Source organism: Symphalangus syndactylus, chromosome Y (genome assembly GCF_028878055.3).
Source record: "Symphalangus syndactylus isolate Jambi chromosome Y, NHGRI_mSymSyn1-v2.1_pri, whole genome shotgun sequence".
Lineage (NCBI taxonomy): Eukaryota > Metazoa > Chordata > Mammalia > Primates > Hylobatidae > Symphalangus > Symphalangus syndactylus.
In genome coordinates, this window is record NC_072448.2 from 11,008,518 (window position 1) to 11,035,072 (window position 26,555).

The following is a 26,555-nucleotide window of genomic DNA, read 5'->3' on the forward strand; positions in this document are numbered from 1 at the left end:
CAAATAATGGTTGTCAATCATTTGTGCATAAGAGCAGCCATTATGTACTACCTTTCCCAAGGTGAATAAGGTTAAATCCTGATGTTGCTAAGAAATGTTTCAAGTCATGGTTTTAACGTCTGTGCAACTTCGGTTTCTGCTAAGATTTTTCTTGATGAATTTTCAGTTATGTTTACTTATAAAACATCCTATATTAAGAATCCAACAGCTACAACAGTTAAGGAAATAAAAGAACTAAGACTACAAAACTCTTCTAGTCATTACATATCTCTTAAAGTACACTATAGCCAGTTGTAAATTTCCATCATGTCATAGTCTTTGCAGATAACCATGGTGAAGAATGTCCCTGGAGGTGAAGATGGCAAGTAAGCTGTAATCTCACCACTGCACTCCAGCCTTGGCGACAGAGTGAGACCCTGTCTAAAAAAAATTAATAATAACAGTAATGTAATTCAGAGTCATGTAAAATTGTTTTCTTTCTATATTGGTCTTGCATATTTTTTCTTCTTTGAAGATGATTTTCTTTTTTTTGTTTTTCAGACTTTTTGTCTTCATTAGTGGTTGACGGGCTGGGGGAGAGAGGAATGAAAAATGATTGCTAATAGGTATAGGGTTCCTTTTAGGGGTGACAAAAATGTTATAAAGTTAGATAGTGGTAATTATTGCACACGTTGTGAATATATTATAAACCACTGACGTACATATCTTAAAAGAGCATATTTTATGGTATGTGAATTATATCTCAATTTTTTTATTGTACTTTAAGTTTTAAGGTACATCTGCACAACATGCAGGTTAGTTACATATGCATACATGTGCCATGCTGGTGTGCTGCACCCAGTAACTCATCATTTAACATTAGGTATATCTCCAAATGCCTTCCCTCCCCCCTCCTCTCACCCCACAACAGGCCCTGTTGTGTGATTTTCCCCTTCCTATGTCCATGTGTTCTCATTGTTCAATTCCCACCTATGAGTGAGAACATGCGGTGTTTGATTTTTTGTCCTTGCGATAGTTTACTGAGAATGATGGTTTCCAGCTTCATCCATGTCCCTACAAAGGACATGAACTCATCATTTTTTATGGCTGCATAGTATTTCATGGTGTATATGTGCTGCCACGTTTTCTTAATCCAGTATATCATTGTTGGACATTTGGGTTGGTTCCAAGTCTTTGCTATTGTGAATAGTGTTGCAATAAACATACGTGTGCATGTGTCTTTATAGCAGCATGATTTATAATCCTTTGGATATATACCCAGTAATGGAATGGCTGGGTCAAATGGTATTTCTAGTTCTAGATCCCTGAGGAATCACCACACTGACTTCCACAATGGTTGAACTAGTTTACAGTCCCACCAACAGTGTAAAAGTGTTCCTATTTCTCCACATCCTCTCCAGGACCTGTTGTTCCCTGACTTTTTAATGATTGCTATTCCACCTGGTGTGAGATGGTATCTCATTGTGGTTTTGATTTGCAATTCTCTGATGGCCAGTGATGATGAGCTTTTTGCAAGTGTCTTTTGGCTGCATAAATGTCTTCTTCTGAGAAGTGTCTGTTCATATCCTTCGCCTACTTTTTGATGGGGTTGTTGGTTTTTTTCTTGTAAATTTGTTGTAGTTCAGTGTAGATTCTGGATATTAGCCCTTTGTCAGATGAGTAGATTGCAAAAATTTTCTCCCATTATGTAGTGTGCCTGTTCACTCTGATGGTAGTTTTTTTTGCCGTGTGGAAGCTCTTTAGTTTAATTAGATCTCATTTGTCAATTTTAGCTTTTGTTGCCATTGCTTTTGGTGTTTTAGACATGAAGTCCTTGCCCATGCCTATGTCCTGAATGGTATTGCCTAGGTTTTCTTCTAGGATTTTAATGGTTTTAGGTCTAACATTTAAGTCTTTAATCCATCTTGAATTAATTTTTGTATAAGGTGTAAGGAATGGATCCAGTTTCAGCTTTCTACATATGGCTGGCCAGTTTTCCCAGCGCCATTTATTAAATAGGGAATCATTTCCCCATTTCTTGTTTTTGTCAGGTTTGTCAAAGATCAGAATGGTTGTAGATATGTGGCATTATTTCTGAGGGCTCTGTTCTGTTCCATTGATCTATATCTCTGTTTTGGCACCACTACCATGCTGGTTTGGTCACTTTAGCCTTGCAGTATAGTTTGAAGTCAGGTAGCATGATGCCTCCAGCTTTGTTCTTTTGGCTTAGGATTGACATGGCAATGTGGGCTCTTTTTTGGTTGTATATAAACTTTAAAGTAGTTTTTTCCAATTCTGTGAAGAAAGTCATTGGTAGCTTGATAGGGATGGCATTGAATCTATAAATTACCTTGGGCAGTGTGGCCATTTTCACAATATTGATTCTTCCTACCCATGGGCATGCAATGTTCTGCCATTTGTTCATATCCTCTTTTATTTCATTGAGCATTGGTTTGTAGTTCTCCTTGAAGAGGTCCTTCACATCCCTTGTAAGTTGGATTCCTAGGTATTTTATTCTCTTTGAAGCAATTGTGAATGGGAGTTCACTCAGGATCTGACTCTCTGTTCGTCTGTTATTGGTGTGTAAGAATGCTTGTGATTTTTGCACATTGCTTTTGTATCCTGAGACTTTGCTGAAGTTGCCTATCAGCTTACAGAGATTTTGGGCTGAGACGATGGGGTGTTCTAAATATACAATCATGTCATCTGCAAACAGGGACAATTTGACTTCCTCTTTTCCTAATTGAATACCCTTTATTTCCTTCTCCTGCCTGATTGCCCTGGCCAGAACTTCCAACACTATGTTGAATAGGAGTGGTGAGAGAGGGCATCCCTGTCTTGTGTCAGTTTTCAAAGGAATGCTTCCAGTTTTTGCCCATTCAGTATGATATTGGCTGTGGGTTTGTCATAGACAGCTCTTATTATTTTGAGATACGTCCCATCAATACCTAATTTACTGAGAGTTTTTAGCATGAAGGTTGTTGAATTTTGTCAAAGGCCTTTTCTGCATCTATTGAGATAATCATGGGGTTTTTGTCATTTGTTCTGTTTATATGCTGGATTATGTTTATTGATTTGCATATGTTGAACCAGCCTTGCATCCCAGGGATGAAGCACATTTGATCATGATGGATAAGCTTTTTGATGTGCTGCTGGATTGGATTTGCCCGTATTTTATTGAGGATTTTTCATTGATGTTCATCAGGGATATTGGTCTAAATTCTCTTTTTCTCTTGTGTCTTTGCCAGGCTTTGGTATCAGGATGATGCTAGACTCATAAAAGGAAATTAGGAAATATTCCCTCTTTTTCTATTGATTGGAATAGTTTCAGAAGGAATGGTACCAGCTCCTCTTTGTACCTCTGGTGGAATTTGGCTGTGAATCCATCTGGGCCTGGAGTTTTTTTGATTGGTAAGCTATTAATTATTGCCTCAGTTTCAGAGCCTGTTATTGGTCTGTTCAGAGAGTCAACTTCTTCCTGGTTTAGTCTTGGGAGGGTGTATGTGTTAAGGAATTTTTCCATTTCTTCTAGATTTTCTAGTTTATTTGTGTAGAAGTGTTTATAGTATTCTCTGATGGTAGTTTGTATTTCTGTAGGATTGGTGGTGATATCCCCTTTATCATTTTTTATTGCATGTATTTGATTCTTCTCTCTTTTCTTCTTTATTAGTCTTGCTAGTGGTCTATCAATTTTGTTGATCTTTTCAAAAAACCAGCTCCTGGATTCATTGATTTTTTGAAGGGTTTTTGTGTCTCTATTTCCTTCATTTCTGCTCTGATCTTAGTTATTTCTTGCCATCTGCTAGTTTTTAAATGTGTTTACTCTTGCATCTCTATTTCTTTTAATTGTGATGTTAGGGTGTCATTTTTAGATCTTTCCTGCTTTCTTTTGTGAGCATTTCCCTCTACACACTGCTTTGAATGTGTCCCAGAGATTCTGGTATGTTGTGTCTTTGTTCTCATTGGTTTCAAAGAACATCTTTATTTCTGCCTTCATTTCTTTATCTACCCAGTAGTCACTCAGGAGCAGGTTGTTCAGTTTCCATGTAGTTGAGCGGTTTTGAGTGAGTTTCTTAATCTTGAGTTCTAGTTTGATTGCACTGAGGTCTGAGAGACAGTTTGTTATAATTTCTATTCTTTTACATTTGCTGAGGAGAGCTTTATTTTCAACTATGTGGTCAATTTTGGAATCAGTGCGGTGTGTTGCTGAGAAGAATGTATATTCTGTTGATTTGGGGTGTCTATTAGCTCTGCTTGGTGCAGAGCTGAGTTCAATTCCTGGATATCCTTGTTAACTCTCTGTCTCCTTGATCTGTCTCATGTTGACAGTGGGGTGTTAAAGTCTCCCATTGTTATTGTGTGCAAGTCTAAGTCTCTTTGTAGGTCTCTAAGGACTTGCTTTATGAATCTAGGTGCTCCTTTATGGGATGCATATATATTTAGGATAGTTAGCTCTTCTTGTTGAATTGATCCATTTACCATTATGTAATGGCCTTCTTTGTCTCTTTTTATCTTTGTTGGTTTAAAGTCTGCTTTATCAGAGGTCAGGATTGCAACTTCTGCCTTTTTTTGTTTTCTATTTGCTTGGTAGATCTTCCTCCATCCCCTTATTTTGAACCTATGTGTGTCTCTGCATGTAAGATGGGTTTCCTGAATACAGCACACCGATGGGTCTTGACACTTTATCCAATTTGCCAATCTGTGTCTTTTAATTGGAGCATGTAGCCCATTTCCATTTAAGGTTAATATTGTTATGTGTGAATTCGATCCTGTCATTTGATGTTAGCCGGCTATTTTACTCATTAGCTGGTTATTTTGCTGGTTATTTTGCTCATTAGTTGATGCAGTTTCTTCCTAGCCTTGATGGCCTTTACAATTTGGCATGTTTTTGCAGTGGCTGGTACTGGTTTTTCCTTTCCGTGTTTAGTGATTCGTTCAGGAGCTCTTTTAGGGCAGGCTTGGTGGTGACAAAATCTCTCAGCATTTGCTTTTCTGTAAAGGATTTTATGTCTCCTTCATTTATGAAGCTTAGTTTGGCTCGATATGAAATTCTGGGTTTACAATTTTTTTCATTAAGAATGTTGAATATTGGCCCCCAGTCTCTTGTGGCTTGTAGAGTTTCTGCCGAGAGATCAGCTGTTAGTCTGATGGGCTTCCCTTTGTAGGTAACTTGATCTTTCTTTCTGGCTGCCCTTAACATTTTTTCCTTCATTTCAACTTTGGTGAATCTAACAATTATGTGTCTTGGAGGTGCTCTTCTTGAGGTGTATCTTTGTGGCATTCTCTGTATTTCTTGAATTTGAATGTTGGCCCATCTTGCTAGATTGGTGAAGTTCTCCTGTATAATATCCTGCAGAGTGTTTTCCAACTTGGTTCCATTCTCCCCGTCACTTTCAGGTACACCAATCAGACATAGATTTGGTCTTTTCACATAGTCCCAAATTTCTTGGAGTCTGTTCATTTCTTTTTATTCTTTTTTCTCTAAACTTCTCTTCTGGCTTCATTTCATTCATTTGATCTTCCATCACTGATACCCTTTCTTCCAGTTGATTGAATTAGCTACTGAGGCTTGTGCCTTCATCACGTAGTTTTCGTGACTTGGCTTTCAGCTCCATCAGGTCCTTTAAAGACTTCTCTGCATTGGTTGTTCTAGTTAGCCATTCATCTAATTTTTCTTCAAGGTTTTTAACTTCTTTGCCTTGGGTTTGAACTTCCTCCTTTAGCTCAGAGTAGTTTGATAGTCTGTAGCCTTCTTCTCTCAACTCGTCAATGTCATTCTCTGTCCAGCTTTGTTCTGTTGCTAGTGAGGAGCTGCGTTCCTTTGGAGGAGGAGAGGCACTCTGATTTTTAGAGTTTCCAGTTTTTCTGCTCCGTTTTTTCCCCATCTTTGTGGTTTTATCTACGTTTCATCTTTGATGATGGTGACGTACAGATGGGGTTTTAGTGTGGATGTCCTTTGTGTTTGTTAGTTTTCCTTCTAACAGGACCCTCAGCTGCAGGTCTGTTGGAGTTTGCTGGAGGTCCACTCCAGACCCTGTTTGCCTGGGTATCAACAGTGGAGGCTGCAGAAGAGCGGATACTGGTGAACAGCAAATGTTGCTGCCTGATCGTTCCTCTGGAAATTTTGTCTCAGAGGAGTACCCAGCTGTGTGAGGTGTCAGTCTGCCCCTACTTGGAGGTGCCTTCCAGTTAGGCTACTTGGGGGTCAGTGACCCACTTGAGGAGGCAGTCTGTCCATTTTCAGATCTCCAGCTGCATGCTGGGAGAACTACTACTCTCTTCCAAGCTGTCAGACAGGGACATTTAAGTCTGCAGATGATTCTGCTGCCTCTTTTTGGCAATGCCCTGCCTCCAGAGGTGGAGTCTACAGAGGCAGGCAGGCCTCCTTGAGCTGCAGTGGGCTCCACCCAGTTTGAACTTTGGTGCTGCTTTGTTTACCTACTCAAGCCTGGGCAATGGCGGGTGCCCCACCCCCAGCCTCGCTGCCACCTTGCAGTTTGATGTCAGATTGCTGTGCTAGCAATGAGTGAGGCTCCATGGGCATAGGACCCTCTGAGCCAGGCACGGGATATAATCTCCTGGTGTCCCATTTGCTAAGACTGTTGGAAAAGTGCAGTATTAGGGTGGGAGTGACCCGATTTTCCAGGCGCCATCTGTCACCCCTTTGTTTGACTAGGAAAGGGAATTCCCTGACCCCTTGTGCTTCCTGGGTGAGGCAATGCCTTGTCCTGCTTTGGCTCATGATCAGTGCCCTGCAGCCACTGTCCTGCATGCAATTTCTGACATTCCCCAGTGAAATGAACCCGGTACCTCAGCTGGAAATGGGAAAATCACTCGTCTTCTGCATTGCTCAGGCTCAGGGAGCTGTAGACTGGAGTTGTGCCTTTTCAGCCATCTTGGCTCCACCACCTTTGATGATGATTTTCATTCTTCACAAGAAGTTTGAAACGGAGTTGACTTTTTTTTAAGACATTTCTGTTGTTTCTTTCAACTCTCTGCCACTCAGCTTAGCACTAAAGTTATTTTTAAACTCAGCTTAGCACTAAAGTTACAGGTGAAAAATAACTGCTGGTTACATTGAAACAACAGTATGTTCTTCTTGGATGAATATCTTTGAAAAATACAATTCTGTTATTTTCAGGAAAAGTACATCAACCTGTTATTTTCAGGAAAAGTACATCAACCCGGACTGAAGTTACAATGCACCTTAAGGGTTCTAGGACCTGCCTTTCCCACCTCACAGATACCAAAATCTGAAGATTCTCAAGTTCTTGAAATAAAATGATATGGTATTTGCATATAACCTGCAAATATCCTCTTATATATTTTAAATTATTTATACATTACTTATAATATCTAATACAATGCAAATGCTATGTAAATAGCATTATTTAGGGAATGATGATAAAAGTCTGGCATTTGTTTTTCTATAAATTTTCTTTAGGTGGCTTTATCTGCACTGTACAAAAATATAATTAGTATTAGTATTTCTTAAATAATGTGTATTTGATCCAAAATGCAAGCTTTTTTCAGTTTTTGGTGTTATCATGCCAAATCTTTTGGATATTTATTTCATAGGAAACAAAATAAGCTTCTAAAAGCTCTACCCAGAGAACTGGAAACATTTCATTAGCTCAATCTATTTATGTCACTCTTTCCAGCTCTTCAGGACCTAAACGCTAAAGTGTAAATTCCTTTTATGACTCTCTGTTCCATTCACTTATGTCTTTGATCAGTGCCATTTGTGAAAACCATTTGCTCTGTGACAGGCACACTGCCACTTGCCAGGGAGCCAATGACAAGCACATGTTAGAGATAGACACTGCTTCCAAAGCTTTTGCAGGCTGGGCGACAGTTGATCATTACTATTAAAACAACACACACAATTTGTACTTGTCCACTGTGTGACGGAGTGCCTGGGAGATGTGCAAGATGCTATAAGAGCAAGCAACAGAGATATCTGTGGTAGTCAGAGTGATGGGATCAGGGAAGTCTTTTTGGACAAAGTGGCATTTTCTTTGAAGAAAGGACTCTACAGGAAGTCTGGTTGTCTAGAGACAAGTATATTTCTATATGGTCAAATATTTTTTTCCTATAGAATTCTATTAAATGAGAAATATTTATACAACACAGAGAGACTTTTTTTCTTCTCTTTTTTGAGACAAAGTTTCGCTCCTGTCATCCCAGCTGGAGTGCAGTGGCGTGATGTTGGTTCACTGCAACCTCCACCTCCCAGGTTCAAGCAATTCTCTTGCCTCACCCTTCCAAAGTACTGGGATGACAGCATGAGCCACCATGCCCAGCCGAGACTTTTTTCACTGGTTAATGAAAAGACTTTTTACTGAGGATATTCCATAACATTTGGAAGAAATCTTATGAACAACAAATATATAAAGAAAGCCTTCCCCCTGAACGTTTTAAATAGACTTTTTATTTTTTTAGCAGTTTTAGGTTCACAGCAATTGAGCAGAAAGTACAGAGAGTATTCGCAAACTCTGCCCCCACCATGCACAGCTTCTCCCATTACCAACATCCGCCACCAGAGTGGGACGTTTGTGACAATAGATGAACCTACATTGACACATCATCATCATCAGGGCCCATAGTTTACATACGCTTCACTCTTGGTGTTGTATGGTCTATGGGTTTGGACAAATATATAATGACTTGTATCCATAGTTCCGTATATCCCTAGTTCCATGTATTGCTTTAAAAGAACTTAAACCAAGCATGGACACAAAATTGTCCATTCAGTGTTACAGGTTATTATTTGTAGTGTCAAAGCATTGATTGGTAAAGTTAAGGTCTATGATGGGTTTCCTGACTGGTTTCAATTTCAAATGTTCTGTTCCATTGTTAGACACTAGTTTGGTGTGTATTTTGGAAACTGAAGACTGATTAGTCCTTTAGCTGTTCCATGCCAATACCTGGCTATGTTGAAGGAAATACGTGGGATCTGTCCCTAACTCTGTTTTCTCTTTTCATATGGCTGAATCTAGAGAACTAGTTTTCATTTATTTTTATTCTTCCCATGTGGGTTGTCTTTGTGTGAATGATGTGTTTGCTTTACTGGAAGCTTTTGAATAATTATCTTTCTTTAAGGAAAAATCAAAAGGCTAGAAATGAAAAGACTTTGAAAATGTCATTGAAATAATGGCTGGGTGCAGTTGATTGAACTTATATAAACTCTTTGAAAGTCGGATTGACTAGCATTCGTGTTTGATCTAGTTAAACCAATAAAATACAGGATGTAATCTTTATATAATAACAAAACTCCCACTGTCTAATCCTACCTGGAGGTTATAATGATGGTTCTAGAGGCAAACGTGTTTCTAGCCTAATGTACTTTGACTCTTTATTTTTGTTGACTTTAAGCCAGAGCAAAACGGTATTGCAAATACTGTATATACTGTATTTTATTTTTGTTGTCAAGCAGCTTAACTGGTGAAGGCTATTGTAATCTGAAGAAGGACTTTCCCTGGGGCAGTGTGTTGAAATGTATTAGATTCTTGCATTTTTTGACTGCTTTTCTGCTCAAAGAGCACCATTATGTAAGCAACGTAGGTGGATTGTGGTGGAATAATGTCATGCACACCTGGACTAAACAAAGTGGCCAGCATTTATCAGGGGCTTACTGTCATCCCTGATGCTAGTGGGCAGGGTTCTTGGAAGTTCTTAGTGGAGATAAATAGTATAGCACCTGATGATTGATATAGGTAAAAGCACAGAATGGCTTCAGAACATTGGCATGAAGGCAATTATTTTAAGAAAAACAGGAAACTCAAAATCCAAAAAGGAACTAGGGATGCATTTTGAGGGAAAATATGTAAGTTCATGCATGGCTATGTATGTCTCTCTGTGTGTATGCATATAAAATCTCCTTGTGGAAAAACGTCATGAATAAATGCAAAAGATGAATGAAATGCTGGAGAATTTTTGCAATAGACAAATGATCATTTAACTTAAGTGGTACTAATAGTTGCTAAAGTTGATTTTAAAATGTTGAACAATCCACAATAGATATAGTAAAAGAGACAGACTATAGATGACAAAGGAAAACAAATGCCCAGTCAAATAAAATTAAAGCAAAAATGCTAATACGACTGCCCATTCATCATGTTGGCAAATGTTGAAAAATTGCTACCACTCAAGGAAAAAACAGGATGGAAAGGCATTTCCTTTTTTATTGCAAATTTTAATTGTATTTTAGTTTTTGCTCAACTACTGTATGTTAGTATTTTCTTTTTTTTTTTGGAGACAGAGTTTCGCTCTTGTTGTCCAGGCTGGAGTACAATGGCCCGATCTCGGCTCACTGCAACCTCCTCTTCCTGGGTTCAAGCAATTCTCCTGCCTCAGCCTCCCTAGTAGCTGGGAATACAGGCATGTACTACCATGCCTGGCTAATTTTGTATTTTTAGTAGAGATGGTGTTTCTCCATGTTGGTCAGGCTGGTCTCAAACTCTCGACTTCAAGTGGTCCGCCTGCCTCGGCCTCCCTAAGTGCTGGGATTACAGGCATGAGCCACCACACCCGGCCAGTATTTTCAATACTAAATACTTTCAGTATTTTATTTATTTTATTATTAATCTCACTAATAAGACTCAATCAGTTACTCTAGGGTATTATCCATTGTGAGTTGGGAGATATTAAGTCTGGGATTACTCCACAATGGCTAAAGACAATGCTAATATCAAATGATAACACAATCAGATGGTTTCTGCTAGCTTTGCCCACTATTCCAGCCTAGCATAACCTGACTTAAAAGATCTCAACCAGAGAAAAAAAATGACCAAAATCTTAGTTATGTGGAATGCAGAAATTCTAATGTTCAAGATAATGAATCATAGCCCAAAAATTTGTTATGTCACATCAGTAATAACTAAGGATTTAAAAAAATCCTGTGCTAAACATTTTGATAAGTACTTTACATGGATTATCTTTTTAATCATTCCAAGCAGCCTATGACATGCTGTCGTCACTAATTTTAAAAAATCATTCCAATCATAATAATCATTCATGCTTGCTTGCCAGTGCCCCAAATATTTCTTTGTAATGACATAGTTTTTCATTTTTTGGATTAGTAGAAAATTTTACTTGAATGAAAATGTCTTGGTCAAGGCAATGCACTGATATGAATTCCCAATTTAAAATATTGGTTTCCTTCTGATTTTGATGGGTGTGTATAGGTCAATGGTTTGTGGAGCACTGAATTCCATGAAAGAAGGAAAGTCCATGTGGGGCCTGGCAGGGGGGTTTACATTTGAAGGGGAGGTTGGGCAGCTGAAGACAATCTCTGCTGCATCCTTTGTGCTTTTGTTGAAGTTTGGCCATTCAACCTACACAGTAGAAGGGAAAGAAAGAAAGCTAATCAAGGTGTGTATTAGTCTCTTCTCACACTGCTGATAAAGACATACCTGAAACTGGGTAATTTATAAGGGAAAAGAGGTTTCATGGACTCACAGTTCTATGTGGCTAAGGAGGCCTCACAATCATGGTGGAAGGTGAAAAAGGAGCAAAGGCATGTCTTACATGATGGCAGGCAAGAGAGTGTGTGGGGGGGAACTGCCCTTTATAAAACTATCAGATCTCGTGAGACTTATTCACTATCACAAGAACAGCATGGGACAAACCCACCCCCATGATTCAGTTGTCTCCCACAGGGTCCTTCCCACATCACATGGCAATTGTGGGAACTACAGTTCCAGATGAAATTTGGGTGGGGACACAGCCAAACCATAACAAGGTGTGTCCTGCACAGGGCTTCGCAGGACTCTCTTGTTTTAATTAACTCTCTAATATTTGATAATTTAAAAAATTATTTCCAGAGATAACATCTTCTGTAATGAAAATCCTGCAAACTACTTTCCGTCCATTTACCTGATCTCGTCTCCTATTATTTACTCCACCCCATCCATCTGAACTGCTGCTTCCCCAACATAGAGTATTTAGGACTGTTGGACCAATCTTCATCTCTCCTTTCAAGGTTATAAATCTGGAAATTCCTTCAAAATTGAGTGTGCATCTTGCTGCTTTCTTCACCTGTGGCTTTACCTGTTGGGTTGTTTACCACTGAGGTTAATCACTGGCTTTGTCACTCTGCATATTTTACTTGGTTTCCCTAACTACAGGTTTGTTAATTGTAAAATGAACAAATGAAACATATGTCATTTTGTGGGATGATTACATAGGGTGAGTGTAAAATATCAAGGCACACATCTGCCACATGGATTTGGTCACAATAATATAATAATAATAATAATAATAATAATAATAATAATAGTCAAAGGTATATTGCTGCATTAGTGATATTTTTGTCAACCTATTGACAACAGTTGCCATGCCTACTTTTGGAACTCCAGGCAACAGTTGCCGTGTCTACTTTGGGAACCCCAGTCATCCTTCCATGCCCTCAGAAATGTGCCTTCTGTATGAAGACAAAGTGCTGCACTCCCTTGCTAATGTGATACAGACAGGTAAAGAGGAAAAATAGAGTGTTGTCCCCAGGAAACAGTCTAGTTGATCAATGAAGACACAGACAAAAATAAAGTATATCATTCAGCAGGAGAGGGTGTGATAAGACCCCAAAGAGGAAGACAGTAAGTGCAGAGATAGCTGAGGGTCCCCTGATCTCATCCAGAGATAAGGTCCTGCTCTTCTGCCTAGGAAAAGAAACATCTGGAAGGGAAGGAGGTCTCACCTGTGCCCATGTCAAGGATTCTAGACCAAGGAGCAGGACCCCACTGACCTGAGTCAAGAAGACTCAAAGCCTTCAAACCAAGATGGTGCTGAAAAAGACCTTCAGGAACTGGCTTTGACCTAGTCTCCAAGGTCTAAGCCTGTCCACTTCAGCCCTGAGTCTCTTTAGAAGGTGCCTCATTGCTTCCCATCACTGGGTGGAGAGGAGCTTGGAACACTCAAGTTGAGTCCAGGATGTGCTCAGACAGGTGTGGTCCTTGGAAGTCCTGGCGGGAGCCAACCCTGCACAGGGGAAGTTTTAACTATGAAACCCCTCTAGCATATAGCCCTAATATTTACTTCTTCTCAGCCTTAACTCCCAATAATTCCTTCACACACCTAGGATTTTAGCCAGTCATATGAACCTACACACTGGGCAACAAGCCGAGAGTGGCCATCACGTAGGAAGTTCTGCAGAGCTGCCCTGCCCCTGCCCTCAGCATCCACATGCTGTGCTGCTCAATGCCCAACCCCTTCTTTTTGCAGTTGTCACCCTGTTTATGACCATGCACCAGTTGGCCTGGCCAACTGGTTACCAAGCCAATGGCTCCCTTTATAAAACCTCAATTTTATAAAAGGGCATATTATGCCCTCTTAAATATGTTCTCCTAACACCTCATTTTCCAATAATCAAAATGTGCCCACCATTTGTCCAGCACTAGCCTCTGCCCAGTTGAATTATTTCTCTCATGTAATCCCTGCCAAAAATTGTAGCGAACTCCACCCCAGGCTGTTTGTAATGCATCTCCAGCTTCAGTCCTTGCTTGTTTCGATGGTGGGCGTGGATGTGGGGGAAGAGATGAAGGTCCAGGTGTGGACATACACAACTCAGTAGGTGGTGTGTAGGTTCTTAGGAGACTGGCTAAAATCTTGAGAATATGTAGGAATTATTGGGAGTTAAGGCGGAGAAGGAGTAAAAGGTAGGGCTATATGCTCGAGGGGTTTCATACTTAAAACATTCATATGAGGCTGAGATCTTTTAAGCCAGTAATCTTCACATTGAAGAAGAAGATTGCCAATTCTATAGAGTTGAGACTTATTTAGTGGTTTGGGGGATCCTATAATTCAACCATTATTGAGAAGGGACACATTCAGATATATTATTGGCAGTGGATGGGCACAATGTGATATATTCATATAGTTGAATCTGACGGTCAAAAAAGATGAAGTACTAATATATACCACAATGTACATGAAGCAAGATTGCTATAGCATCTAGCATCAAGAAGGCAACACATATTGTATAATTTCATTTATATAAAATGTCCAGAATAGGCAAATAGATAAAGACAGAAAGTAGATTAGTGTTTGCCAGGGAAAGGCAAATAATGGGAAGACAGAATGGGAGTGACTACAAATAGGTCCAGGTTTCTTTTTGGGCTGATGAAAATGTTCTACAATTAGATAGTGGTGATGGTTGTATAGCTTTCTGAATATACTCAAATTGTACAGTTTGAATGAGTGCATTTTGTGAATTGTATCTCAATAAACTTGTTATAAAAGTATTTTCTAAAAGATTTTTTGGTACAATTTTCTTTTCTCATAACTACAAACACATGTCATCTTGCTCTGTCGATACTGGTGTCCTTCATATTAAAAGTTTAGACGTTCAAACATAGGAAATGAGTGATTTTATCTCATTTCCACCTTGAACTTCAGAGCACTAGAGGTCATGACATCTTAGCTATTGGGTGATGCTTTCTGCTAGTTTTGCCACCTATTCCAGCGTAGCATAACCTGACTTAAAAGATCCCAACCAGAGAAAAATGCATGACCAACATCTTAGTTATGTGGAATGCAGAAATTCTAATGTTCAAGATAATGAATTACAGTACAAAAATTTGTTACATACTGAGTGGATCTGTTGTTTCATTTAGTTATCCCAGTGACTTGATGTATGAGATATTGCTGATATGCTTGCTTTATACATGAACAAACTGAGGCTTGGGGATGTGAAGTCCCTTATCTGTGATTATATGTTTGATGAAAGAGTAAGGGAAGGTTTTTCATGTGAGATTTGATGTGGTTTGGATTTGTGTCCCTGCCCAAATCTCATGTTGAATTGGAAGGATGGGAGGTAATTGGATCATGGGGGCAGATTTCCTCCTTGCTGTTCTCATGATAGTGAGTGAGTTCTCATAAGATCTGTTGGCTTAAAAGTGCATGGTACTTCCCTTTCCACTCTCTCTCTCTCTCCTATACTGCCATGGTAAGATGTGCTTGCATCTCCTTTGCTTTCTGCATGATTGTAAATATCCTGAGCCTTCTCGGCCACACTTCCTGTTAAGCATGCAGAACTGTGAGTTAATTATAATCTCTTTTCTTCATAAAATACCCAGTTTTAGGTAGTTCTTTATAGCAGTGTAAGAACAGACTAATACAGGATCTTTCTCCCAATCCCAAACTCTTATTTCTGTAAATTGGTTGAGATCAAAAACATCCACAGTGCGTAAGTTGTAAATTTCCCAAAGTGCTGACTGTTGGCAGACTGTCTAGTGTTCACTTTCCTGCTTCACTGCACAAAACACCACCAAAGTTGCCTCAGACCCTTTTTCATCTCAGAGAGCTTGGAATCCTTACTATTTTATGTGTCTTTGTTTACAGAATGAAATCAGTGACAAAATGAGACTTACATTACAAACACATTTTCTATCACTGGAAGTGAGGGACATCAGGTTTTACAAGATTGGGCATTTGTTAAAATGCAAATATTCAAAAATTATATGCATATATTATAATTTTAAATTAGAAATCTGTGTATCTGTAGCTTTCTATTAGAAAAGTATATAATGGGTCAACATTTTTTCTTTTTCTTTTTGCAGAACAATGGTTCCCTGCTTTGGTGCCAGAATCACAAGCAATGTTCTAAGGTAGATTTCCTATACCTGTATGAATGGTGCAAAAAACTTCTAATTTGGGAATAATTATAGTTTCACAGGAAGTCACAAAGAAAGCACAAAGAAATCATGTATATCCAGTTTCCACCAATGGTTACACTTTAAGTAGTTGTAAACAATATTGAAAGCACAAAATTGACATGCATGCAATGTACGTATAGAATTTTGTGACATTTTATCACATGTAAGATTTGATTTGGTCAAAACCACAATGAGATACCATCTCACACCAGGTAGAATGGCCATCATTAAAAAGTCAGGAAACAACAGGTGCTGGAGAGGATGTGGAGAAATAGGAACACTTTTACACTGTTGGTAGGATTGTAAAGGAGTTCAACCATTGTGGAAGTCAGTGTGGCGATTCCTCAGGGATCTGGAACTAGAAATACCATTTGACGCAGCCATCCCATTACTGGGTATATACCCAAAGGACTACAAATCATGCTGCTATAAAGACACATGCACATGTATGTTTATTGCGGCACTATTAACAATAGCAAAGAGTTGGAACAAACCCAAATGTCCAACAACGATAGACTGGATTAAGAAAATGTGGCACATATACACCATGGAATACTATGCAGCCATAAAAAATGATGAGTTCATGTCCTTTGTAGGGACATGGATGAAACTGGAAAATATCATTCTTAGTAAACTATCGCAAGGACAAAAAACCAAACACCGCATGTTCTCACTCATAGGTGGGAATTGAACAATGAGAACTCATGGACACAGGAAGGGGAACATCACACTCCAGGGACTGTTGTGGGGTGGGGGGAGGGGGGAGGGATAGCATTAGGAGATATACCTAATGCTAAATGATGAGTTAATGGGTGCAGCACACCAACATGGCACATGGATACATATGTAACAAACCTGCACATTGTGCACATGTACCCTAAAACCTAAAGTATAATAATAAAATAAAAAATAATAATAAAAAAGGATTTGATTTGGGTAGTTACCACTGCCATCAATCTACAAGTGTCAATGGTTCTATATACTACTTTATTTTATGTTTTGTTTGTGATTTTCTGTTAAAAAGCATTAAGGAGAAAATGCCATCTGGTTGGGCCAGAGAGGATTTCATATATTCCATTTACACTTATGTAATTTTGTATACATTTTCATTTCTTTGTAGGAATTGGTGGTTAAATAATTTGTTGCATTTTTTTGTTTTTTGAGATGGAATCTCCCTCTGTCACCCAGGCTGGAATGCAGTGGCGTGATGTCAGCTCACTGAAACCTCCACCTCCGGGGTTCAAATGATTCTCCTGCCTCAGCCTCCCAAGTAGCTGGGACTGCAGGCTCTCACCACCACACGTGTTTAATTTTTGTATTTTTAGCAGAGATGGGGTTTCACCATATTTGCCAGGCTGGTCTCGAACTCCTGACCTTGTGATCTGCCCACAGTGACCTCCCAAAGTGCTGGGATTATAGGCGTGAGCCACTGCGCCTGGCCAATAATTTGCTTTCTAAAATTAAACAGCCTCTTTTCCATTTTTGAGTATTCTTTGCTATACACTAAAGAACGTGATACACTTTCTTATCTTACTTATTTATATGTTTGATATAATACATTTCTTACCTCAATCCCAATACACCAAAATTTTTCCTTTTTTAATATTTATATGATGATGCTCCATCTCCAGTCTGAAGTACAATAAGATTGTATTAATGAGTAAAGTTTACAAAGTTTGCTAAAAATTTTGCAGCAACTTTGGGATCATAATAATGTTTGATAAAATTTATTTCATGGGGCTGGGCATGGTGGCTCATGCCTGTAATCCCAGCACTTTGGGAGGTCGAGGTGGGTGGATCATAAGGTCAGGAGATCGAGACCATGCTGGCTAACACAGAGAAAATTTACCTCTAATAAAAATATAAAAAATTAGCCAGGCGTGGTGGTGGGTGCCTGTTGTCCCAGCTACTTGGGAGGCTGAGGCAGGAGAATGGTATGAACCTGGGAGGCGGAGCTTGCAGTGAGCTGAGATCGTGCCACTGCACTCCAGCCTGGGTGACAGAGAGAGACTCCGTCTCAAAAAAAAACATAATATATATATGTATGTGTGTGTATGCACACGTGTATATATGTATATATGTATATATGTATGTATGTATATAAGTGGCATCACACTGCTGTCTACCTTAAACCTAATGATGCATTTCCTTCTCACTCAGATGAATCCGAAGCTCTATGCTTATACTCACTGGTTCTCTGGTCTGCCTGTGCTCTGCCCCCAACTTTGTTGTTGTTGTTGTTGTTTGTTTGTTTTTTGAAATGGAGTCGTGTTCTGTGACCCAGGCTGGAGTGCAGTGAAATGATCTCACCTCACTGCAACCTCTGTCTCCTGAGTTCAAGTGATTCTCACACCTCAGCCTCCGGAGTAGCTGGGATTAAAGGCACCTGCCAAAACGCCCAGCCAACTTTTGTATTTTTTAGTAGAAACGGGGTTTCACTATGTTGGCCACGCTGGTTTTGAATTCCTGACCTCAAATGATCTACCCACCTCAGCCTCCCAAAGTGCTGGGGTTACAGTGTGAGCCACCATGCCCAGCCTCTGTCCCCAACTTAATCACCTTCTACTCTACCGCTTCATGACTGCTTTCCCCTCCACTCAGAATGTCCCTTCCCTTGCCTCACGAACTGTCTTCATTCAGGTCGTGGCAAAAAAGCCAATTTCTTAGCTATGCCTTCCCAGGTCACCATCCAACATACTTAGAAGCTTTGTTGTCCATATGGTGCCCAGATGTGATGTTATGGAGTTACTCCTTTATCTGCTTAAAATCTGCCTCCTTCACCAGAAAAAAGCTTCATGGGGACATGCAGACCATCCTCATTGTTCAGTGTGGTGTCCCCAAAGCATAAACTGGTATTTGGCACATAGTAGCTGCTCAGCAAACATTTTTGATGAGTGAGGAATGAAACAAACACTTATATTTCATCACCGTACCCTATGTTTTTACTGTATTACATTCAGAAAAAAAGTACCATGTCATCCATTCTCAGTGTGCATGACTTACTATGTTATTTAGGGAAAGTTTGCTGTTATTTTTCTTGTTGCAAAAGTTGATCATATAAATTGAGTCATTTTTGTCATACTCAACTAAGTCAAGGGGCCAGGGGGAGAAAACACAGGGCATGTAACATTTCAAGAAGGTAATTCTCTGCAAGCCTGGCTACTCAAGCTGCCGGCCATAACCTGAAACTGGTTTTATCTATAGCTACTGAAACAAGCTGTTGCAACTCTAAGACTGATTTTTCCTACTGTTGTTACTCATCAATCAGAACTTATGAGCTCCCTAAAATTTTATTCCTGCCAGTGAACTATCTTTCAAAACAACACATAACATCTCTTCTTTTGGTATAACGTCTTTGTTCTTTGGACCTACTGAAGACCACCTGGTCTGTCTGTATGCCTCGAATTGAAATTCTTGCTTCCTAAATTAAACATTTTAACTGTAGAGATTTGTCTCTGTGCTTCATCAGACTTCAAGAGTGTGCTGGGCTTGACATAATGGAATCAGCACTGTGAGATCAAGGGTCTTTAGCCCCTGCACCACTCAACCCTAGATAATATAGAGGAGACCTTATTGCCCAGCACGGGTCTAGGCCAGTGGTTCTCAACTGAGGGCGATTTACTCCCCTAGGAACAATTGGCAATGGGTGGAAATATTTTCGGTTGTCAAAGTTGGGAATGGGGAGTTATTGACATCCAGTGGGTCAAAACCAGGGATGCTAATATAGAACCTATACTGCACAGAAAGGCCCTCCCTCAGCAAAAATTATCTGGCTCCAAATATCGGTAATGCTGAGATTGACAAACCCTGGCCTACACATTTGGGGAGTTAGTTTTAATTTATTATATAAAGAAAATAAATGTGTAGTTTACTGAGCACAAGGTATGTGCCAAGTACCATTTTAGGGGCTCATTATGTCTAGGAATACTGATTGCCATCAAGTACTCTCTAATACTGGTGAGGGAGGTTGCTGTTTGCCTCCTAATCCAGTTTCTCCTCTTCTCTGCTAATGGAAACCTCATTCTTCACCTGAGCTCATTGTCACCTTGGGTTAAACATCTTTATTTCCCCAAGCTCCTTTGCTTCTAAATTTGGCCACTAACTAATTTATTACCCATGTGGAATCATTGTGAAGAACTTTCAAAATGTCTTTTTAAGAAGGGAACTGATTTAGCTAGAATATGTACTGGTTTGTTCTTTCCCCCTTGCTCTCTGCTGCTTGTTAGAGGGCATACCAATGGCAAGGGCCCCTGCAGCTATCTTGGGCCATGAGGTACTTTTGAGGGTGGAGTCCAGGCTGAGAATACTGACAAGAAAGATAGGAGGAACCTGGGTCTTTGAAACTATTAAGTCCCCATACCATCCTTGCACGTGAAAAGGAAATAACTTTCTATTTTGCTTAAGTTACTGTTATTTTATGTTTCGTTTTCCCTATGAAGATGGAATTGTGTGTGGGAAAACTTAATCTTAGCTTAATCTTGGAATGGCCACCTTCATGTCACAGATGCTTAGGAAGGGTAGGTGACTTTCTTACAAATTCACTTATCTAGTAAGTACCAGTAAATCCCCGACACAGGATTTAAACTGTGTTCTGTTGGAATTAAAAGCCAGTGATTTTCTCATTGGGTACCTCACACATATGAAGTCTTATAAAATAACTTTTTTAAACTGATGAAAAGTCTCTTGCTTAGTTTGTGGTTGCTTCTCTTGATGTGCTAAGTTTTTTCCTGAGTCACCCTTATAGCTACTGTGAATAGTGTAATGTCCTGGCAAAACTGTGGCCCAATTGTAGCAAATGAGCCATATTTTCTCTTTCTTGCTTTTACACCCCGGTTGTCCAGTGGGAAGTCAGAAAGATACAGCCTGAAGATGGCCTACTCTTCTAATTCAGCTTCATTTAGGAATACACAGTAGATTCCTGGAGAAATAGATTCCTTAGAAATTTCTTTAGTAGGGTAATTTTTTTTTTTCATGTTGAGAGAATAGTTAACCCATAAGAATGCAGTTTGCTCTTGGCCATTCCAAAATAAACTGTTTGCAAAATTGACATCTAAACACAGTTTCAGTCTTGCATGATTAAGGGCAAACCATTCATACATTCATTCATTCATTCATTCGTTCATTCATTCATTCATATTTTTTAGATGGAGTCTCATTCTGTTGCCCAGACTGGAGTGCAGTGAACTGCAACTTATATCTCTCGGGTTCAAGTGACTCTTGTGCTTCAGCCTCCCAAATAACTGGGACTATAGGCATGCATCACCATGCTCGGCCTCCCAAAGTGCTGGGATTACAGGTGTGAGCCATCATACCTGATCAAACCTTTTAAAATATATCCAATATATCCTAAAATGATGTCTTTACAATAACTTATTTTTAGTACTTCAATTTTAGTAGTAAGTAAATAACAGTATAATCTCTCTCTCTCTTTTTTTTTTTTTTTGAGATGGGGTCTTGCTCTGTTGCCCAGTCTGGAGTGCAGTGATGCACTCTTGGCTCACTGCAACCTCCGCCTCCAGGGTTCAAGTGATTCTCCTGCCTCAGTGTCCCGAGTAGCTGGGACTACAGGCACCCACCACTATGCCCAGCTAATTTTTGTATTTTTAGTAGAGATGGAGTTTTGTCATGGTGGCCAGACTGGTCTCAAACTCATGACCTCAGGTGATCCACCTGCCTTGGCCTCCCAAAGTGCTGGGATTACAGGCCTGAGCCACTGCATCTGGCCAAGGTTATCTGTCTCTAATCAAGAAATAACTATATACCTTTGGTTTAAAAATATATATATGTGTTTAAAGTTGTATCTAAATAATCTTTGCAATCAATTTTTAATCTTAGTTTCATTTTTTTAGTCCAAGCCACCCTAAGAACTTTTTGGAATGAAATATTACTATAATACTGTAAAACATGCTGATAAGATGGGATATATTTCCATTGTAATGATATTTTTAAGTTGGTCCAATCAAGAACCTGTTTTCTTTCTTTCTTTCAAATAACAAATTGCTCCATGCCAAATATAATGTGAATCAGATCCTATTTTTTTGTATAGGATATATTATATACCATATATTATAATGTGGTGGCTGTTCAGCCCTTTCATTTGTGTTTCTAGTTTAACATTTTCTTTAAATACATTTCATTTGCTTATTCCAATACAGTCTGATTAATTCTGTTTTAGTAGATATTCACTGATTATCTACTATGTCCTAGGCCCTAGTGATAAAGTGATACTAAATGTGAACTTGGTCTTTGCATTAATTTTTGCTCACTGAGAAAATTCCAAGCTATTATTGCTTCACCCCTTCTTAAAAATTCATGTAATATTCCTCTGAGTCCCCACTACTCGAGGACTTATATAACCACCTTCTACCCCTTACTTTGCCCATTAGAGCATTTGTGTACCTTTAGAATCCATTTCTGCTTTTCTTTTTGCTAATCTCTCAATTCTAACTCTTTTCCAATGTTCTAAGTTTCCTGTATATTCACCCATTAATGGGTAATGTGTGAATGACTTAGTTTCTAACAGGCTCTGTTTATGGTCTCCTGGCTCAATTCTCATGTTCATTACTTATTTGTTACTCTGGGATGGAAATATTTGATAAAGAATGAGAAAACTATTTGAATGGGCCACAGACACATGGATCCTAGGACTGACTATGTTGTGTTAGACGGCTTCTCTCAGTAACGGAATATGGGTGATACAGACCACTGAGATCATTGTTTGCATGAACGATGGAGAGAAGAATTCTAAAAGTAGAGAGAATATTTTGGAATATTCCAGTGCAATTCTTTCATTGTGCTCTTCAGGAACCTGAGGCCTAAAGCAATGATATATCAAGCCAAAAACAGCCTCCAGCTCAGAGGAAATGGTTTGTCTTAGATTCTATTTTTCATTGTACATAATTTCTCTAAAGGCTCACTTAGGAATGATTCGGAACATTTGACCGGAGATTTGGATAGATGGGCAAGAAGCCCTTGTATTTAGTTATAGTACAGAGTCAAAATATTTAAATGTCAAAATATTTTAATGAGCTGTGTTAACATCTGTGTTTCCTAGTAGCTTTTTCTGGTAGAGAGGACAAATATTCTTCTCTCTACCTATCCAGTGTTGATGACTTAAGTACTTATAACAAAAGATAGATTACAATGAGAAAAACATACAAATTTATTTAGTAAGTTTTACATGATATGGAAGGAAATGATTAATTCCATATATTTTTATGGTAGCTTTGACGAAGAGTGGACACTGATGGAAAAATATGGTAGAACAAAAAGGGTGTGATCTAGTGTAGATAAACTGGAGAATTTAGCAAGGCCTGTTTGTTCAGGTTCTTCTCTGTGACCCTTCGTCTTCAGAGATGAGCATGTTCCTTTGTTCCAGGAATCAGGAGGCCCTCACATGAGTGTCTTCTGACCTGCTTCTTGGTAATGTTGGAAAACCTTTCCTAAGCTGTATGCCCTGCATTGGGGAGAAGCATATGTGTGGGTGAGGAGGGGAGGTCAGAGAGACTTTCCTACTTCTGTTTTCTTAATGTGCCAAGATGCCATGTTTTGAGTAGTGTGTCCTGAATTCCATCATCCTTTTCAATGCAACTTTTCATTAAACGCAGTATTCTAGGATAGCAGTTAGCAAATGACTTCTATAAAAACACCAGATAGTAACCATCTTTGTCTTGGCAGCCAATATGGTCCCTGCTGTGGCACAAAAGCAGTAGTACAGAATACATAGACCAAGAAGAGTGACTGTTTCAATAAAACATTATTTGTAGATACTAAATTTGTAGATACTAAAATTTGAATATCCCGTAATTTTTACACATTATAATATTTTACTTATTTTTTTCCAGCCATTGAAAATAAAAATAACTTAGCTCACTCGTTCAACAAAAACAGGTGACAATCTGGATTTGGCCTGTTGCTGTAGTTTCTAAACCCCTGTTCTATGATATTACAGTCACACAGACAAAACAAAACTTAAACAAAATAAGAAAAATTCATTTTTCTGACAATACAAAGACATATCTTTTTTTTTTTTTTTTCCTGAGACAGTGTTTTGCTCTTGCTGCCCAGGCTGGAGTTCAGTGGTGCAATCTCGGTTCACTGCAACCTCTGCCTTCCAACTTCAAGTGATTCTCCTGCCTCAGCCTCCCAAGTAGCTGGGATTACCTGTGCCCGCCACCACACCTGGCTAATTTTTGTATTCTTGGTAGAGATGGGGTTTCAGCATGTTGGCCAGTTTGCCTCAAACTCCTGACCTTGTGATCCACCTGCCTCGGCCTTCCAAAGTGCGGGTATTATAGGCATGAGCCAGCCCACCCAGCCAGACATATATTAAAATATTCAAAGTCAAACAAAATGGACAGTTTCTGACATCGCTTATAGAACATCGTTTATCAAACTGCAGGAATTTGAAGTAATGAATAGTAAAAAAAAAAAATTCAAATAAATCACAGTTAACTTTTGAAAATCCAACGTTAAAATGTGATGATCAGAGTCAAGAAAAATTGTGAAAGACTTGAAAATTGGCAAAAGTAAAGATTATTTTTCTCTCTATTGCACTTTTCCAAGTTCTGTGCAGTGTTCACTGTCTTTGAACTATTTTCCCTGTCTGCAAATGGTAGAAAATTGATAATGCAGATAACTCTTGTCCATGAAAATGCAAATAAATTGTGTCTAGTGGAATACACTTGATACTTCCTCCAGTAATACAACATTTTGCACATATTTGTGAATCCATTCCACCACCAGCATTCCTTATTGACCCTATTCATCCATCAATCCATCCATCCATCTTAATCTATCATTTATCTATCTGTCTACTGAATTTTTCCTTTGAATCAAATATAACATATGACTATTTCTTGTATTAAATAAAATCTGTGGTACATTTTCATTTTATATTTGTGTGAGAGTCATTACCTCACTTTTTAAAAGATTTCTCCTTTAACCTTCAGCTCAGAGTTATATTTCAAAACCTTGACTCTAACAGTGGCATGTCCCTTAGTAACCACCACCTATCTGTGGGAAGCCTACATGCTTATCTTTCTGCCTTTGGGTGCCAGAACTCACTGGCTTGATATGGGTGCTACAACTCCAAACTGTTAGAAATTTTCCAGCTTTATTCAGAACCAATATGAGAGGTGAGGAAGACTGGTTTTGCTTGTATTAAAATCTGTATGGCTTTATTTGCCATCTGTGAAATTTATCAGATGAGGACCCAACTTCTGAAACACATCTGAATGTGACTATTGAAATTTTTGTTTTGTATTAGATGCTTTCTGTGATTAATGTGAATATGACAGTAAATCCATAGCACCCAAGGAAGACATTTCTCAGGAGCAAAATGAAAACTCAGACATACATGAAAATACACTGTGCCCAAGTATCTAAGAACCAAAGGTGAATTTTTTTTTATCTGATTGCAATTCTAATAGGCAGTGGATCAAGATTTTAAATGTTTAGATACTTTAGACTTGCTACAGTACTTACTGATGCTCATACAGTATTTCCTGACTTTATAGATGTTACATTTCAAGAATAATGTTGCTGTTCACCAAGCATCTGTTGTGCAACTTATTGATGTCCTTTGGAGTAAACAATGATTTCACAGCCAAATCACGTTTGACAATAACTTCAGGAGAAGTGCAGGCTTGTGTAATTCGAAGAGAGAGATTTGTGCAGGAAACGTCTCAAGTTGGGTATAATTAGTTCCCCTTCATTTTGGATATTAATGTTATTATTTCAACAAGTACATGTCTTTACTTCCATGAGATCATGTCTTTGTCAGGAGAAAATAAATACGATGAGATAATTAACATTAGAAGAGATAAGAGAGATATTCTATTATTTCCTTAAACCAACATATTTGACTTAACATTTGTGAAGAATGCATGCGAAAAGAAATTGTCAGTGTGTGTGAGGTTTCAACTAATGTTCTTTTGAAAAAGCCACCTGTATGAACAATATTATATTAGCATGATTAATATAAACCATTGGATGTAAATTTCTCCAACTGTCCTACAGCATGATGCCAAAAGATGATTATAAGTAGACTTGGCCTTTTATGCTTAGTAAGACATGATGTCTCTCTTTCTTTCTGTCTCTCTCTCTTATTTTTTATTTATTTATTTTTTGAGACAGGATCTCACTCTCTTGACCAAGTTGGACTACAGTGGTACCACCATGGCTCAGTGCAGCCTTCACTTCCAGGGCTCAAGTAATCCTCCTGCCTTAGCCTCCTGAGTAGATGGGACTACAGGCATGTGCCACTATGGCTGGCTAATTTATTATTATTGTTTTGTAGAGATGAGGTCTCACTATGTTGCCCAGGCTGGTCTTGAATTCCTGGGCTCAAGCCATTTGCCTGTGTTAGCCTTTCCAAAGTGCTAGAATTACAGGCATGAGCCACCATGCCCAGCCTGAAGTTTCTCTTAAGTGAGTTGACGCAGTTGAAAATGAACTTAGGGCTGCATATGTGGCATGACTTACAAGTTATTTATGCAGTATTGCACCATAGGGACATTAAAGTAGCTATAATCTCTGATGTAAAGGCAGAAATGGAAAGAAAACATAGAAAAACGTGAGAGCACGGGAAACAGATAAACAACAACAAAAAAGAAAACTCACAAGTAGCTACATAAACAACTAACTTCAAAACACCATTTCTTAACTGGCCAGGGTATAGTCCTGAGATTTTCCAGAAACCACTGAAGGCTTCCAGCAGGGTCCCTTCTAGTGATAATGCAGGTGGATGGATCAGTTAATGATTTAAACAATTAGAGATTTGCTGCAAAATTCCATCTGTCACTGTCCCCTGGAATGCAGACTCACAGTTCCAATTGGAGCCTCCAATATTGAAGGCGGCATGAGTTGGTGTCACTGATTTGCTTCCCCTGACCACTGTCATTCTCATGTTAAGCGTTTTCT

General features: G+C 38.9%; 1 protein-coding gene across 9 annotated transcripts in view; it reads left to right on the forward strand.

The window, feature by feature from the left end:
* The window catches only part of LOC129476699 (thymosin beta-4-like), a 271,345-nt gene that overhangs the window by 78,865 nt on the left and 165,925 nt on the right, over nt 1–26,555 (forward strand). For 7 of the 9 annotated variants that reach the window (XR_010119789.1, XM_063635430.1, XM_063635426.1 and 4 more), the window contains exon 3: nt 15,537–15,584. Coding sequence is in view for 8 of the 9 variants with exons in the window: in XM_063635430.1 (XP_063491500.1) it covers nt 15,537–15,583 (47 nt within the window). In the remaining variant the exon portion in view is untranslated. Of the gene's footprint in view, nt 1–15,536; nt 15,585–16,796; nt 19,436–24,900; nt 25,155–26,555 lie in introns of those variants that run through there. The other 2 variants (XM_063635427.1, XM_063635429.1) reach the window with 2 other exon arrangements.